At 39.0% G+C, this 14,095-nt stretch overlaps 1 protein-coding gene across 2 annotated transcripts; it reads left to right on the top strand.

Annotated features, from left to right (window-relative positions):
- Positions 1-9,635: 9,635 nt before the first annotated feature.
- Positions 9,636-13,840, top strand: LOC146507784 (protein NDRG1-like). 2 transcript variants are annotated; one of them, XM_085176470.1, is made up of 12 exons: positions 9,636-9,821; positions 10,156-10,261; positions 10,565-10,685; positions 10,817-10,879; positions 10,968-11,028; positions 11,250-11,336; positions 11,506-11,562; positions 11,752-11,918; positions 12,099-12,198; positions 12,335-12,370; positions 12,449-12,500; positions 12,797-13,840. In XM_085176470.1, the coding sequence occupies exons 1-12, from the start codon at positions 9,771-9,773 to the stop codon at positions 13,021-13,023; spliced, it is 1,128 nt and encodes a 375-aa protein (XP_085032596.1). In that variant the 5' UTR covers positions 9,636-9,770; the 3' UTR covers positions 13,024-13,840. The 2 variants fall into 2 exon arrangements, with proteins under 2 accessions (XP_085032596.1, XP_085032595.1); XM_085176469.1 differs by having other exon boundaries at positions 9,637-9,821; positions 11,506-11,566; positions 11,756-11,918.
- The last annotated feature ends 255 nt before the right edge of the window (positions 13,841-14,095 follow it).

The following is a 14,095-nucleotide window of genomic DNA, read 5'->3' as shown; positions in this document are numbered from 1 at the left end:
ACTGGTTTAGTGTTGGATTTGCCAAAATGTGGATGCATGTTTGACCCCCTTAGACTTTTATCTTTGGGGTCAGCAGCACCTGAAACTACAGATACTGGATGCCTGTGCTAGCATTTCTAATAGCGGTGTTGCTAACAGTGTGTGAAGAGTGGGAGAAGAGGGTTGCATTGACAATCCAACACAATGGGCAGCACATTGAACACATTTAATAAGTGGTGAGAAACTTGTAAATAACTCATGAAAGAATAAAGTTACTTTGAAACCAAGCACACCATTGTTTTTTGGGTTTTTTTGTGACATTACCAATAAGTTTGATGTGTCACATGGCCCTCTTCCTTGTTGTATCCAAGATGGCCGACTTCTAAATGGCCACCATGGTCACCACCCATCTTGAGGAGTTTGCCCCCTCACATATACTAATGTGCCACAAACAGGACTTAAATATCACCAACCATTCCCATGTTATTACGGTGTATCCATATAAATGGCCCACCTTGTAGAACAAGCCAGGGCCTCACCTCACTATCCATCATATTGAGTGGTGGTTAACATGACTGTTCACCCACACAGAAAGCTTAAAAAAACACCATTTACTTGCTAAAATTAGCCAAAGCACCACTTACACTGTTTCCAGTTCGTCAAATTAAAAATCTCAGTGTTCCTGGTGGTTAAAGTGGGCATGAGTTTTCGGGTTGTGAATGTTTTCTCAGAGCTGGAGCTGTTTTTCATGCATCAAGGTGATAAGTAGTCATCTGTTATTTAATATGGTTTGCTGTTATCTCACTTTTGATTTGATCCAGATTATACCATAAACGCATCCACATGTTTATTACAAGATCCCAAGCAGTTCTGGAGAATACTTTTTTACCTGGTTGTTGTTCAGTCAGGGCTTGTGTTGCAAACATCTATTTGTACATTCCAAAGACCCTACAATAATAGAGAGAAAACCCCAACAATCAACTGACCACTTGGCAACAGTGGAAAGGAAAAACTCCCTTTTAACATGAACTCTGGCAAAACCAAACCAATTTATTTTGCAGTTTTTACCCCAAAAGCTAGTATGACTCTACAGATAAGAGACACTCTGCAAAGTTTTGAAATGCAACAAGGCTCCTTGTTTCCAGCCCAGAGTGGAATTAGAGAACCTGTTTCCTCCAGTCACACCACAGGTTATAAAAACATTGACCCAGCAACACTGGTACTATCAAATATGTTTTTAATATTCTCAAATGCAGCTGAAACAGAAACGCACAAAATCATTCATTCATTTTAGTCAAAGTAAAAGTAGGTGACTTCTTTAGATAATGAAGTTTGTTGAATATATAGCCTAGAGGAGATATGAGAGAATACAAAGTGCAAGAGGCTAAATCAGGGGTGTGCAGCTGTGTAAGTAGCCTTGGACTATACAGACAGCATAGCTGGACTGGCCATCGGGCATACCGGGCATTTGCTCTGTGGGCCGATGGTGATTTTTTGTTTTTATGGGCTGACGTTTTTTTGTTTGTTTGGTTTTTTTGTAATGGTATAAACAATAAAAGGTGGTGGATTGGCCAATTGGTCATGATCGACTCTGGGCTGGACCAATTAGCTGATGAGGTTGAACTTTAAAGTTCCGTATTTAGGTGTAAAGGAACACAATTTGTCCCAAACTTCAGCAAAAATCTTAAAAAAGACACAAAGCTGGAGTTATTCTGCGTCTTTACGCTGCATAGCTGCCTCTTCTTCTCTCAATCTCTCCCCTCCCTCTCCTGTTGCTACTTCAATCACGAAACTGATCAATGATCAGCTGATCGGCTTTGCTGTCCTAAGTCCCGTCTCGTTTGTTTATCGCCCACTTTGCGCCAGAAAGACGAAACCAGCGGATGTCACGCTAAACAACAGCAGCACGTTTAAGCTTGATCAGCTGTTGTTAGAATTTATTTAATATTACTTTCTAGTATCAGCTGATGTTTGCGGGAGCCACAGCCATAAAGGTGCTGGTCAACACACAGTCAACACACAGTTTCCCTCTCACCAGATATCCAAACCGATATCTGGTGAGAGGGAAACATGAAGATGAAACCAGGAGATGTCCTTACTGAATCATCAGAGCTGAACAGGTGATAGAGAAATAGGTTTACCTTGTAGTTGACATGAATGAGTCGAAGGTAAGTTATGAACTGTTTCTGAGAGACAAATAACACCAGGATCCTTCTCTACGTGGCTGACAGCTGGTAACTGTGCAGGGGCGGATAGGAAAGTTTTACCAGGGGGCCAGGTAGGGCATTAACAGGGAAAGGGGGGCACAAAGAAATATTTTTCTTTCTTATTCTCATTTTAAATCTCTAGGTTTTAATAAATACAACCGAATCTTACAACCAAAGTGGTTATCTGATGTAAAATGTATAAAAATTCATTATTGTATATAGTAAATATTAAGTCTAATATATACCGTAGTAAGCTATAGTGCTTTTTCCTTTGAGGAGGTACCATGTGTGTAGTCTGCAATTCTGTTGAAGAAAGATGTTGAATCTATTTAATTACTGTAGAAAAATAATTGGTTTCTGTGCATTTGTTTTACCCTGGCAATAAATTAAAGTCGATTATGTCGATTAGGCGACATAATCGACGGAGGGTGGGGGGTGGTTCCCTATTTTTTTGCTGGGAGTTGGCAACCCTGCTAGTTAGGTATATGTAATTATTGATTAGGTTGTTTGATATTTCCAGTAAGTACTGTTTAAAATACCAGAATAGGGAGGATGGTGTAGGTTTAAGTTTATTAGGTTGATACATATATACCAACAAGATAGCGTACATCACAGTCACAACAGCATTTGTTTTCATTCAAAGGCTTTATGGCTTTTCCTATAATACCTGGTGGGCCGGTCTCTAGTCAAAATGCCCGGGCTGATTTTTTGTCCCAGTCCAGTCCTGACAGACAGTGTTTAAGTCTCAGTGTATACAGCAAAATTAACCTAGTAACAGATTCAGTGATTCATTATTCAGCATCAAATAAGACAAAATACTCAAAATGCTTTTTTGTTTATGCGGATCTTGTTATAAATGCAAAGAAATCATGCAGCATTATGCGATCCGGCAAATCTTTGCCCAAATCTTCAATGTATAGAAAACAATATTCCAGAACATACTTAGTAAATTACGATAACGCCTTTGTCCGCCACATTTGATATCTTCTTCTCTTTTACCCTGTTTAATGTAAAATAATGAGCATTGAGTACATCTGGACACATCTTTATGAAGCTTTTTGAAGTAAATATTTTGCTTTTTGTAAATATTTTTTGTTACTTTTTTGTGAGCCTTAAGATCTACAAATTTCTTTCAAAATCAAGTGCAAATTATCATCACAGTCATCAGTTCCATACAAAATAACTCTAAAATCATTTGTGAAATTTAGAAAGTCAATGAAACATGTATAGCATCGCTTGATCCAGTCCCTCTCCACTGAAAGATATTTTAATTCAGTTTATTTGTGATAACATTAAAATGTGCCTGTGAGATGACACTTCTAATTGTTTCTCAGACCCACATAGTCCTGCTTTCAAGGCTTCCTCTGTCAGATCACCCTGTGGAAATTCAGCTCTGCAGGGACCATCTGTTTTGATCCTACAAACCTGAGTGTGCTGGCGTGGACATTGATGTAGTGGTTTCTGGAAATGTGAGCTGACACTCAGTAGGTCAGTACTGACAGTCTTGTGCTTTATGAGGAGCCCAAAGGACACTGTGAGCAGTGGTCATGGCCGCTCTCCCGGTTTCATTAAAGCACTGACCTGCTAAGACTTCAGTGCAAATTCCTTTCCCAAAGATACAAGGAAATAACAAGGAAGTATTCAAGGCTTGCTTTAATAATAGAAGCACTGCTGATGGTCATGATCAAGGTAATTATAAATAAGTGTGCATCCATCCATTTTCTTAACCTCCTATCAAATTCAGGGTCATTGGGAAGGTGGAGCCCACCCCTGCTGTCATAGGGCAAGAGGGTACACCATGCACAGGCTGGAGATAATTTATTATTTTGCTCATATCCAACTTTTAATATCTCATAAGTGTGTGTGTGTGTGTGTGTGTGTGTGTGTGTGAGTGTGTTCCTGTCTAGCTATCTTTGTGAGGACCAAAATCTGCATTCTACTATACTTGTGAGAACCAACAGTCACTTGTGAGGACACACTCACTGGTCCTCACAAGTTTGAAGGCCTTTTTGAGGCTCAAAATGTGGTTTTAGTGTCAGGGTTACAATTAGGTTATGGTTAGGTTTAGGGTTACAGTTAGGCATTCATTTTTAATGGTTAGAGTTGGGAAACCATTATGTCAATGAAGGTCCTCACTAAGATAGCTGAACGGGGTTGTGTGTGTGTGTGTGTGTGTGTGTGTGTGTACATCGAAGGTGTCTGTAGACGCTAGTGCAAGTGAGTTTTTTTATTTAAAAGACATCCATCCATCCATTCGCTTATCCTTTTCAGGGTCGCGGGGGGCACTGGAGCCTATCCCAGCTGTCATAGGGCGAGAGGCGGGGTACACCCTGGACAGGTCGCCAGTCTGTCGCAGGGCTAACACACAGGGACAGACAACCATTCGCACTCACATTCACTTGCACATTCACACCTAGTGACAATTTGGATTATCCAATTAACCTATCCCCACAAGCTGCATGTCTTTGGACGGTGGGAGGAAGCCGGAGTACCCGGAGAGAACCCACGCAAACACGGGGAGAACATGCAAACTCCACACAGAAAGACCCCGGCCTGATGGTGGAATTGAACTCAGGACCTTCTTGCTGTGCGGCAACAGTGCTAACCACCTTGCCACATGTTTAAAAGACATGTTTATACAAATATATGTTAGCTGAGGGAACTGATGGGGGCTTTGTTAAAATTTTAACCTAGTTACAATTTTAATATGAATTCTAGCTGTTATAGTGGTAGTTGCTGGAAGGTTTGCTTGAGTTAAAAGAAAAACAGTTTTGTGGTGATCACAGTGGTGATTGTGCCTAAGTAAGAAGTGTTGTTGTTGTTGTTGTTGTTGCTTTTCTTAGTTATTCCTTACAAGCTTGAGTAAATGCTCCACTACATCTTTCCTGGTAAGCCATTCTTGGAATTACGCAATGACTTGTTTCCATTTAAATCTCCTCCACAGAGGAGCTCTAATCTGGCTCAGGAGCTTCTGGTTTCACCCTGTTGTATTTGTTGTTGTTGTTGTGTCTGGTGAAATAAATGAATAAATAAAAAAGCGGGGGAGGCAAGCTATAAAATTATTTTATGAATAAGTTAAAAACTTACTACCACTAATGTGACATCTGTTATTGCACCACAATACCACTGTGTTCGTGCAGTATATTTACAGCTGTTAAATCCATACATCAGCCCATGCGAAGCTGCAAATTACTAAGAGTTTAATCTTTCATAAACACACTTTTGGACTATTTGACTGTCCCATTAAGTCTAGTTCTTAATCCTTCTTTTATAATCAATGCCTGAAGTGGGAGTGCAGGCAAGCTTACACTGATTTACCATCTTCATATACACAATTACAAAGTGGGTCCCCTGCTCTGGAGCTGTTTGTAAATCTGTCTCCCAGGCACACCACTCATGCCGCCACTGTGTGAAATCGTATGCAATTCCGTTAGCAGCTTAAAAAAAGCAACTGGATATGAAAAGGAAGTGTACTTTCATCCATTAGTTGTAGCTCTTAAACTGTAATCAGTCTCCATATTTCACACATAACAAGTGTGTGTTAATGACTTTGAAATAGCGCAAAGCCACACCATGCCAGACTTTATATTTTAATAAACTCATGATACAGCCTACTTATATTACTTTATAAGTATAGAATTTATTACACACATTAGTATATACACACTGCAAACCTGATAGTTCTATTTAAATTGCTTTCACAAAAGAATTTCCTAAATATGGGTTAAATAAATGATTTCTTATTCGTATTACCCTGGATCCATCTTTCAGAGGATTCCTGCGTGTTTTAAAAGTTTGGTCATGGAAATCCTACAAAATATACTCTTACAACTGGTTTATATATATATGCATGGAAAGGGTAATGTGTGGTTTTGCACGTAAACATCCACGCACCGAGTGCTCCCTCACAATCACGTCAAACAAGAAAAACACACATGCGCACACGCAGTTGAGCGTGTGGCAAGCGGCAGCAGCTGCTGTGTGTATAATTAGAGTGTTTTGAAAGCTGAGAGTCGGACAGCAAGACTTTCACCTGCAGACTTAACGGTTACCGTGACAACCAATTATCAGCAATAGGACGTTAATGTGCTTATTTAGCGTCTCTGCGTGTGACACTGGTGCCCTGAGGCGAAGCAGTGAAGATGGAAGTGTGGGGATACTTATGACTGAACAGCTACTTCACCGTATGCCGAGATTTCTTTCCTTTCATAAACTCGCTTTCCATCTCACCTCATCTCCCGTCTGTGTTTTAGCAGACACGCCCACAGGTGATTATCAAAGCGAATAAAAATTCAAATTTCTTCCCCGAACGTTTAAAATAGATTTAAAGGCAGTTAGTGTGTAGAAGTCACACAGACGAACTAAGAGCATCGACACAAACTAATAACAGGGTATTGAGAATCGGGTGTTAGAGGTTTATCAGGTGAAAAATAAAGAAAGGTGAAGCTGGCCTTCTTCTTCATAATGCCGTTTGACGACACAGCATCCAGAAGATTGTAATGGCACTCCATCTAGTGGACTCTGCAGGGAAATGATGATTGTAGGGCAGATCTAGTGCACTCCCCCCCCCCCCCCCCCCCTTTCCATTAACAGTGAATGAAAACAAGTTTCATATGACATATACAAAAATAAGAAACAACAATATCTACAACTACTTTATGTTTTCCACAGTTGGCTTAAAAACACAAATTGTATTTTTGTCCCCATGCGCAGTAAAGTTAAAACACTGATCTATAATGTTTTAAAACTGCGTAACTAATTCAACTAATACCTTTTAAAAGAATCACAAGTCAGCAAAAACATTTCATTTTAATTAATAATCTAATGTATTTGGCAGCAGCAAAAGCGTTATTTGTAAAACACTGAACAGACATTGTAAATAACTAGAAATATTTAATTATATTTTATTTAAATATTTTTTTGTTTATACATATTCTTTTGAATTGCAAGTAGCAATAACAGCACCGGTGGCTACAGTCACATACAGCCATTCGCCTGCTCACTCTATCTGAGATGTACCCCACCTCCTACCCTGCATGTTTCTCCTGATTGCCCGAAAACTTTGAATAACGTCGTGAAATCTGACAGTCTTTATAGCACGGAATAAAGATTATAATGATCTGGTTTGCAGGATACACTGCAAACTGTGTAAAATCTGCTTTATCTTTTGATTTTGAAGTTGCATATCTAACAAAGAAATGTGAACTACTGTACATCTAATAAGAAATGTAGTTTGCATTTTTCAGTAGTTTCACACAGCTATGTTCATTTACTTCTTCAACCCACTTTTGAATAGTTAACTGCTAAAACAATTTCATGTTGTCGTTGTTCCTATACAGTCACTTACTCTGTTTTGATAAGCACTAGTATCTGTGCCAGTGGTAAGTGGAGAAATAGGCTAGCAGGGCAGGGTTTAGCCAGGGTTCACATTTTGATATTTTGACTTCACAGTGACGTGAAGCGGGGTAAGACCCATCTGCTGCCTTCTACTCTTCACTCACCACTAAATGGATTAAATCTCTTGTGCACACAGCTCTCATCTGGCTCCATGTGTATGGTTAAAGCAGTGGTGGTAATATCTCCTAAAGAAGGCAGTCACGATACAGTCTGTTCTACTTCCGTTCAACCAGCTGTTACTGTCTGGGAAGTATCCCAGGTACCTATGTCGTTCCTCTGTCGTTCTCTAATTGCATATTTGAGTTTTATCAACTTTGCAAATGTGATGCACTTCATCAAGATGAAAGGATTCGTCTTTAACCAGAAATTATTTTCTAAAGCTAATCCAGAAACTTCTGACTTTTTGCCATCATGAGAAAATTCAGTGTACATTGTGTACCTCACATTTTCAGTTCATTATAATATAATGAAGTTTTTTTTCCCTTGAAAGAAAAGAAGTAGTATATAATACAATATTATTTGTTATCTGGACCATATAGTAGTATGAAAGTCAAGATTGATGTGTACCAGTAAAATACATCATGTACAGTACTGTTAAAACCAGCTGTAAGCCAAGATATGATACTGCATTTTCTCAACAAACTGCTCAGATTGTTAGTAAATACGCTGCAGCACAAATATCTGATATCTGATGCATAGCGTCAAAAACGTTTTTAATGATAGAGTTTGTCTTAATCATTAGGTAGCCAGAAATCCCTCAAAACACGCAAACAGAAAAAAGGATAGCATATTTAATGTGTTGATTTCTAATCTACATCTTCAGAAACACACGGTTTACAATACATGCAGCATTGATATGTAAATATTTTCTTTTAAGAATAATAATATTTGCTGAAACAGACCTGAAAAAATGGCATTGCTTCACTTGGAGACTTATTTTTAAGCAGATGTTAAATTTGCTGCTGTTTTTGTAAAACCAGAAATTTGATATGTAAAATTGGAGGCAGATATTCATGGAATTTAGAATTTCACATTTGTCTTCTCTGTTTTTCTCGAAGGATCACAACTGATTTTATCCTCATGTTTGGTTTAGACTTTTGCCCGAAAAGCAAAAGATCCCTGGTTCAATCCCAGGAAGAGGCACTAATCCCCAGTCAGGTAGCTCCCCAATCCAACATGTGGAGCCATCTCCTCTGGTGATTCTTTGTGAATATAGGAGAGGTTGAAAGTATCTCTCATAAAGTGCGTTAAAGTTCCACAGAGATCAAATTAAAAGGCACTGTTCTCAGATGAACTCTTGCAGCGGCTTTAGGCTATCGAAATATTTCAAGCTTAGCATGGATTGCTTTGGTAAAAGATGTTTGTTGGATGTTTTTGTCACGAGGACTGAAATTATAGGCCACTGGAGATCATTTAGCTGCAGGTCTTTGCAAGTTCTACATGACATGCTGAGTTCAGAGCAGCTATCGGCATTAAATCATAATACCCTGCATTAACAGAAGGGTCAAGCTTAGCGACGGAGAGCAGACTGCTTTGCTGGGAGAAACAGATGGCTCACTGAGATTAAACAGCTGACCTGCTCAGCTCACGTCTGAAGGTGCTGTGATTCCAGTGATGCCTCACAGCATTTTTTTTTATTATGATGAATTTATTTCAGTCTATCAAGCTCCCTATGGGTCAGATTTAAGAGTTGTTTTATTACATTTCACTTACAATTGTACAAAAAGTAAATCACATATTCAAAGTTTTAAAAAGAGGTGTACTAAAATCCCAGAAAAAAATCATAACTCAATTAAAATTGAAAATCATAGGATCAACTCTAACTTGCTTGCATGCAATATTTCGGATTGCAATGCAATGACACTTAAAGATAAGTTTTGATTTTGCAGGGCAACTGTTGGGGATAATTCCTTGTACAAATCCTGTGCTGGTTCTGTGGAAACACAGCAGCCTGAGGTCAGATTAAAAAAGGAAGGTCCACTCGGTCGCGTGTGAACCAGGTTGCGGTCAGGGCTTAAAAAACAGATCAGAGTCAGGGGATATAAAAACCAGCTCAAACACACAGTGTGTCACAAAGAGCTCCAACTCTCACATGGTATCTGACTACAGAAATATCCAGATATACTAACAAGGAAAAAGAAAAAAAATTATAAAGAGTTTAAGGGACGTTCCTCTGCAACAGCAGCCATGGTTCTGGAGGAGAATGACTGTGACTCTGTCTTCAACCCCCAAATCACTGTGAGTATCATAGAGAAATTTGGATAACCTCAACTTCTTGAGACCCTGTTTGCTTTTCTGCAAATTATACCTCATTCTGCTCAACATAGATCTGTTGCATCCCATGCATGCCAAAACAAGAGCTCAGGTTTTAGGAGGTTAGGGGTAAATCTGCTGCGATTGCAGTGCAAATTTAATGACTTTTATATTGATATCATATGCTTTTAGGCTATACTAGTAAAGCACTTTGAGGAGATCCTGGCTATATTTAACATGTTTTAATTTGTGGGTAACTTATACAGAATACTAGTTCCAGATTTGGACTTTTCTTTGATGCATTTATGCTTTGTTTCAGGAGGAGCATGTAGAGACTCAGTATGGGAATGTCCATTGTATCATGACCGGGACAGTAAAGGGAAATCACCCTGCCATCCTGACCTTTCATGATGTTGGACTGAACCGTAAGTAGCAGCCCCAGCAATACAGTTTTTGTCATCTCTATATCCTCTAAATAAATAGAATAGATCTAAATACCAAAGGACAGAATGAAATGAAGGTGGAAATCCCTGGAGCAATGATGTCCAAACATGTTTCCATTTCTAATCTATTTTTGTATCTGGACCACAGCATGTTGGCTTTATCGTGTAAGGGCCTGTTTCACACTTTCTAAAGTGTCTACAAATTGTTTACTTGTCTTCTTATTTTTTCTTATATTTAAAATGTTTACTGCTTAACAGTTCCATTTTTGTGTTTTCTTGCCGCAGACAAGTCCTGTTTTGAGACTCTGTTCAACCATCAGGACATGTACGAAATCATCAGACATTTTCCTGTTTGTCACGTTGAAGCCCCAGGACAGCATGAGGCAGCCAAAACTCTGCCTGCTGGGTTAGTAGATGGTCTTTGTTACCCATTTCTCACACCACATGTGTATTTTAAGAATTAATGATGGGATTGTAAAATTACTTGATATGAGATCCTGTGAATGCTGATGGGAAAACTGACTTTTGACCCCTCAGTAACACCTACCCTACCATGGACCAACTGTCTGAAGCACTGCCTTCTGTCCTCAAACACTTTGGGTAAGACAGACCTGACACTCTTTAGTTTTCTTGGATTCACCTCTGATTTAAATCTGGACCAGTTAATCTTTGGCTGTGTGTTTTGCAGGTTGCGTAGTGTAATTGGTTTGGGAGTGGGAGCGGGAGCATACATCCTGGCTAGATTTGCTGTGAGTCTGAATCTTTTAAAAATAAATAAAGCAGGTTTTATGCACAGTTTGCCATTTTTGTTGTTGATCTTCTGGGCTTCTCTATGCAGATCTTTGCTCTTTGAGTCAAGTTACAAAGATACAGTTAGACATGTCTTGAATCGGAGATGTTGGGAGTACTTTAAATTCTTTTGTGGCTGATGTAGACTAACAGAGTCAGATCTTTTCATCTGTGCATGCAGCTGAATCACCCTGATTTGGTGGATGGATTGGTTCTGATCAATATCAACCCCAGTGCTGAAGGCTTAATGGATACTTTTGCAACCAAGGTAGACAATATATAGTCAGATACAACCAACATTTGATTCATTTTTACAGCGGCTGCAATGACACATTTTTTCATTGTTCAGTTTTTCGATTGTTCTTAAACAGCCCTAATGTCAGTGCATTAAAGATTACTAAATGAAGGTCGCTTCACCTGGTGAAACTGTGTTACAGCTCACTGGATGGACCCAGACTCTACCAGACACTATCATCGCACACTTGTTTGGAAAGGCAAGTTGTCAAGCCTTTTCTACAGTGTTTAATTTTAGTTAGCCTCAGAAGAAAAACTGAAATGCTCATCATAAGATGAAGTAATACATAATATATATTAAATATATTTATTTAAATTAAAATATGAAGATGACTTAAGATATATACACAGCAACTGCTAAATACAGAACATCTGTCTCCGACTTATAGGAAGAAATCCTGACCAATCACGACCTCATTGCCACATACCGCCACCGCATCACAACAACAATGAACCAGGCCAATGTCAATCAGTTCTTCCGCTCCTACAACCACCGCAACGCTCTTGAGGTGGAAAGACCCGTTCCTGGAGGAAACATCAACGTCAGGACTCTCAAGTTTGTAAAACCATTTGTCTTCATACAGAATCTTTTACTTATTTAATGACCCTTCTACAAAATCACCTCTTTTAATTCTGTCATTTGCCCGTCACAGGCTTGCATCTTTGCAACAGGCCAAGTCAATCCCGACCATATGTTTAGTCTCTCTGACTGTTTCATCTTCCTGTTGGTGTGTAGGTGCGCCACTCTGCTCATTGTAGGAGATAATTCTCCAGCTGTGGATGCTGTGGTGGACTGCAACTCTAAGCTCAACCCCACCAAAACCACACTGCTTAAGGTAACTGGATAACTGGTTGACTCAAAAATAAACACACGTGCAATATCTGATGTATTTTATTTAAAACTGTGGTGCTGATAAGTTCATAACCTTAGAGTGAATCGTGCATATTTCTTTCTCATTCGTCCTCCTCTAGATGTCGGACTGCGGAGGGCTTCCTCAAGTGGATCAGGTGTGAAAACATATTTTACTGGCTGCTTTGAGAATAATGTAAATTCTCTCCTAATAGTTATGATCTTTCTCTCCACAGCCAGCCAAAGTGATTGAAGCCTTCAAATATTTCATCCAGGGCATGGGATATTGTAAGTGATAATGAACCACCAACCATTAATGATGACAGCATTTAATTCAATATCTCAATTCCCTGTTCGTGATGGTCTTTATTTCATTAAGTCACTGATTTAGTAGCTGGATTTTATATAGGTCAAGGCAATGTTCTGAAATAGCAATGAGCAAAAAATTAATTCATATAACTTTCCTGAAATCTCACTTTATTAACAAGAACCACCTCTGAATGTGTGTGTGGGGGGATGAGACTACTGCTCACTGAAAGGCTCAAACAGTATAATAAAAGGACTCTGCTCTTCTTCCTCTACAGTGTCCAGTGCCAGCATGACCAGACTTCGCTCCCGGACAACGTCCAGTTCAAGTCTTATGTCCTTGGATGGCCCACGAAGCCGAGCACATACCAACGAGCTGCAACGCAGCCAAATAAGTTCACACAGCGACGACGAGAAGCGTGTACGCTCTCACACCGATGTTTCCATGGATAGTATTTCCAGCGTGAACCAGAGTGTCTCAAAGGCCACCGAAGTGGCATGCTAGAGCACAGGCACTTCTAAGCCTCGTGCACTTAATGCAAATTTTACCTCATCATAACTACCCAGGTGTATCTCACAGTCTTCTTAACTTTCCCATCTCTGGCCATCATCTTCCAATTATGCCCTTTCATCTGCACTATCTCTGCCTGAAAGGCCACAGGATATGCTTCCATGTGACTTTCTCCATCCCCCCCATTCTCTCTCTCAAATATCCACTCTGTACGTTCTTAAACCTTCACTACTCTACTCTCTTCCTAGTCACTCATACTTCATTTTCATTTCCTAAGCCTCTTTCTCTGTATACTGCACTGAACTATTATTACATGTCTCTGTCTCTTTGTCCTTCAATTTCTCTTTCTTTACCTTCATCCATTTCACTCTGTCTCTATTCGTGTCTCTGTTCATGAGTGTTCCCTCTGACACTGACCTTTTACCACAATTTCTGCTGCAGGCGTCCTTGGTTTGGATAAGAGTTCCTTATTTACTGATATTTATTATCAAATACAGTGCATGAGAGGTTCATACAATCTGAATGTATTCACTAAAACTTGAAGTGTATTCACTATAGAGATAATAAAGATGTAGAAATATGGATTAGCTGGTGCAACAGTTGCATGTTTATTACCAGGAATGTATGTTGATTATATGCAGCTGTGACAGCAGTGTATTATTAACTATTGGAAAATACCATGAATGTTCACTGTAGTTCACAAAATGCTAACGCTTTAGTAAGAAGTTTTACATTAAGTTCAAACATTAAAGCACTTTATATTTGTTTAGCACTTTATATTTATAATATTAAAGCACAATTTAAACCTTTTTTGTGGTGTCAGTGAATAATTATTTCTCTAAGCACACTATAAAATATTACATTGAAATCCCTAAATACAAAAACAGAAATAAGTACAGCCAGATACCAACAATCAATACAATTTCTGATAAAATATTGCACTCTGTCGACTATTTATGTAAAGAATCACTGTTCACAACATCAGTTGCATTTCAGGGTAACTGTTACTATAATCCTATTTACTGCTCTTTAGGACAACTACTAAAAAAAATGCAGCTTGAAATCT

This window comes from Neolamprologus multifasciatus, chromosome 11 (genome assembly GCF_963576455.1).
Source record: "Neolamprologus multifasciatus chromosome 11, fNeoMul1.2, whole genome shotgun sequence".
In the NCBI taxonomy this organism is placed as follows: Eukaryota; Metazoa; Chordata; class Actinopteri; order Cichliformes; family Cichlidae; genus Neolamprologus; species Neolamprologus multifasciatus.
This window is presented reverse-complemented; position numbering and strand designations above follow the sequence as displayed.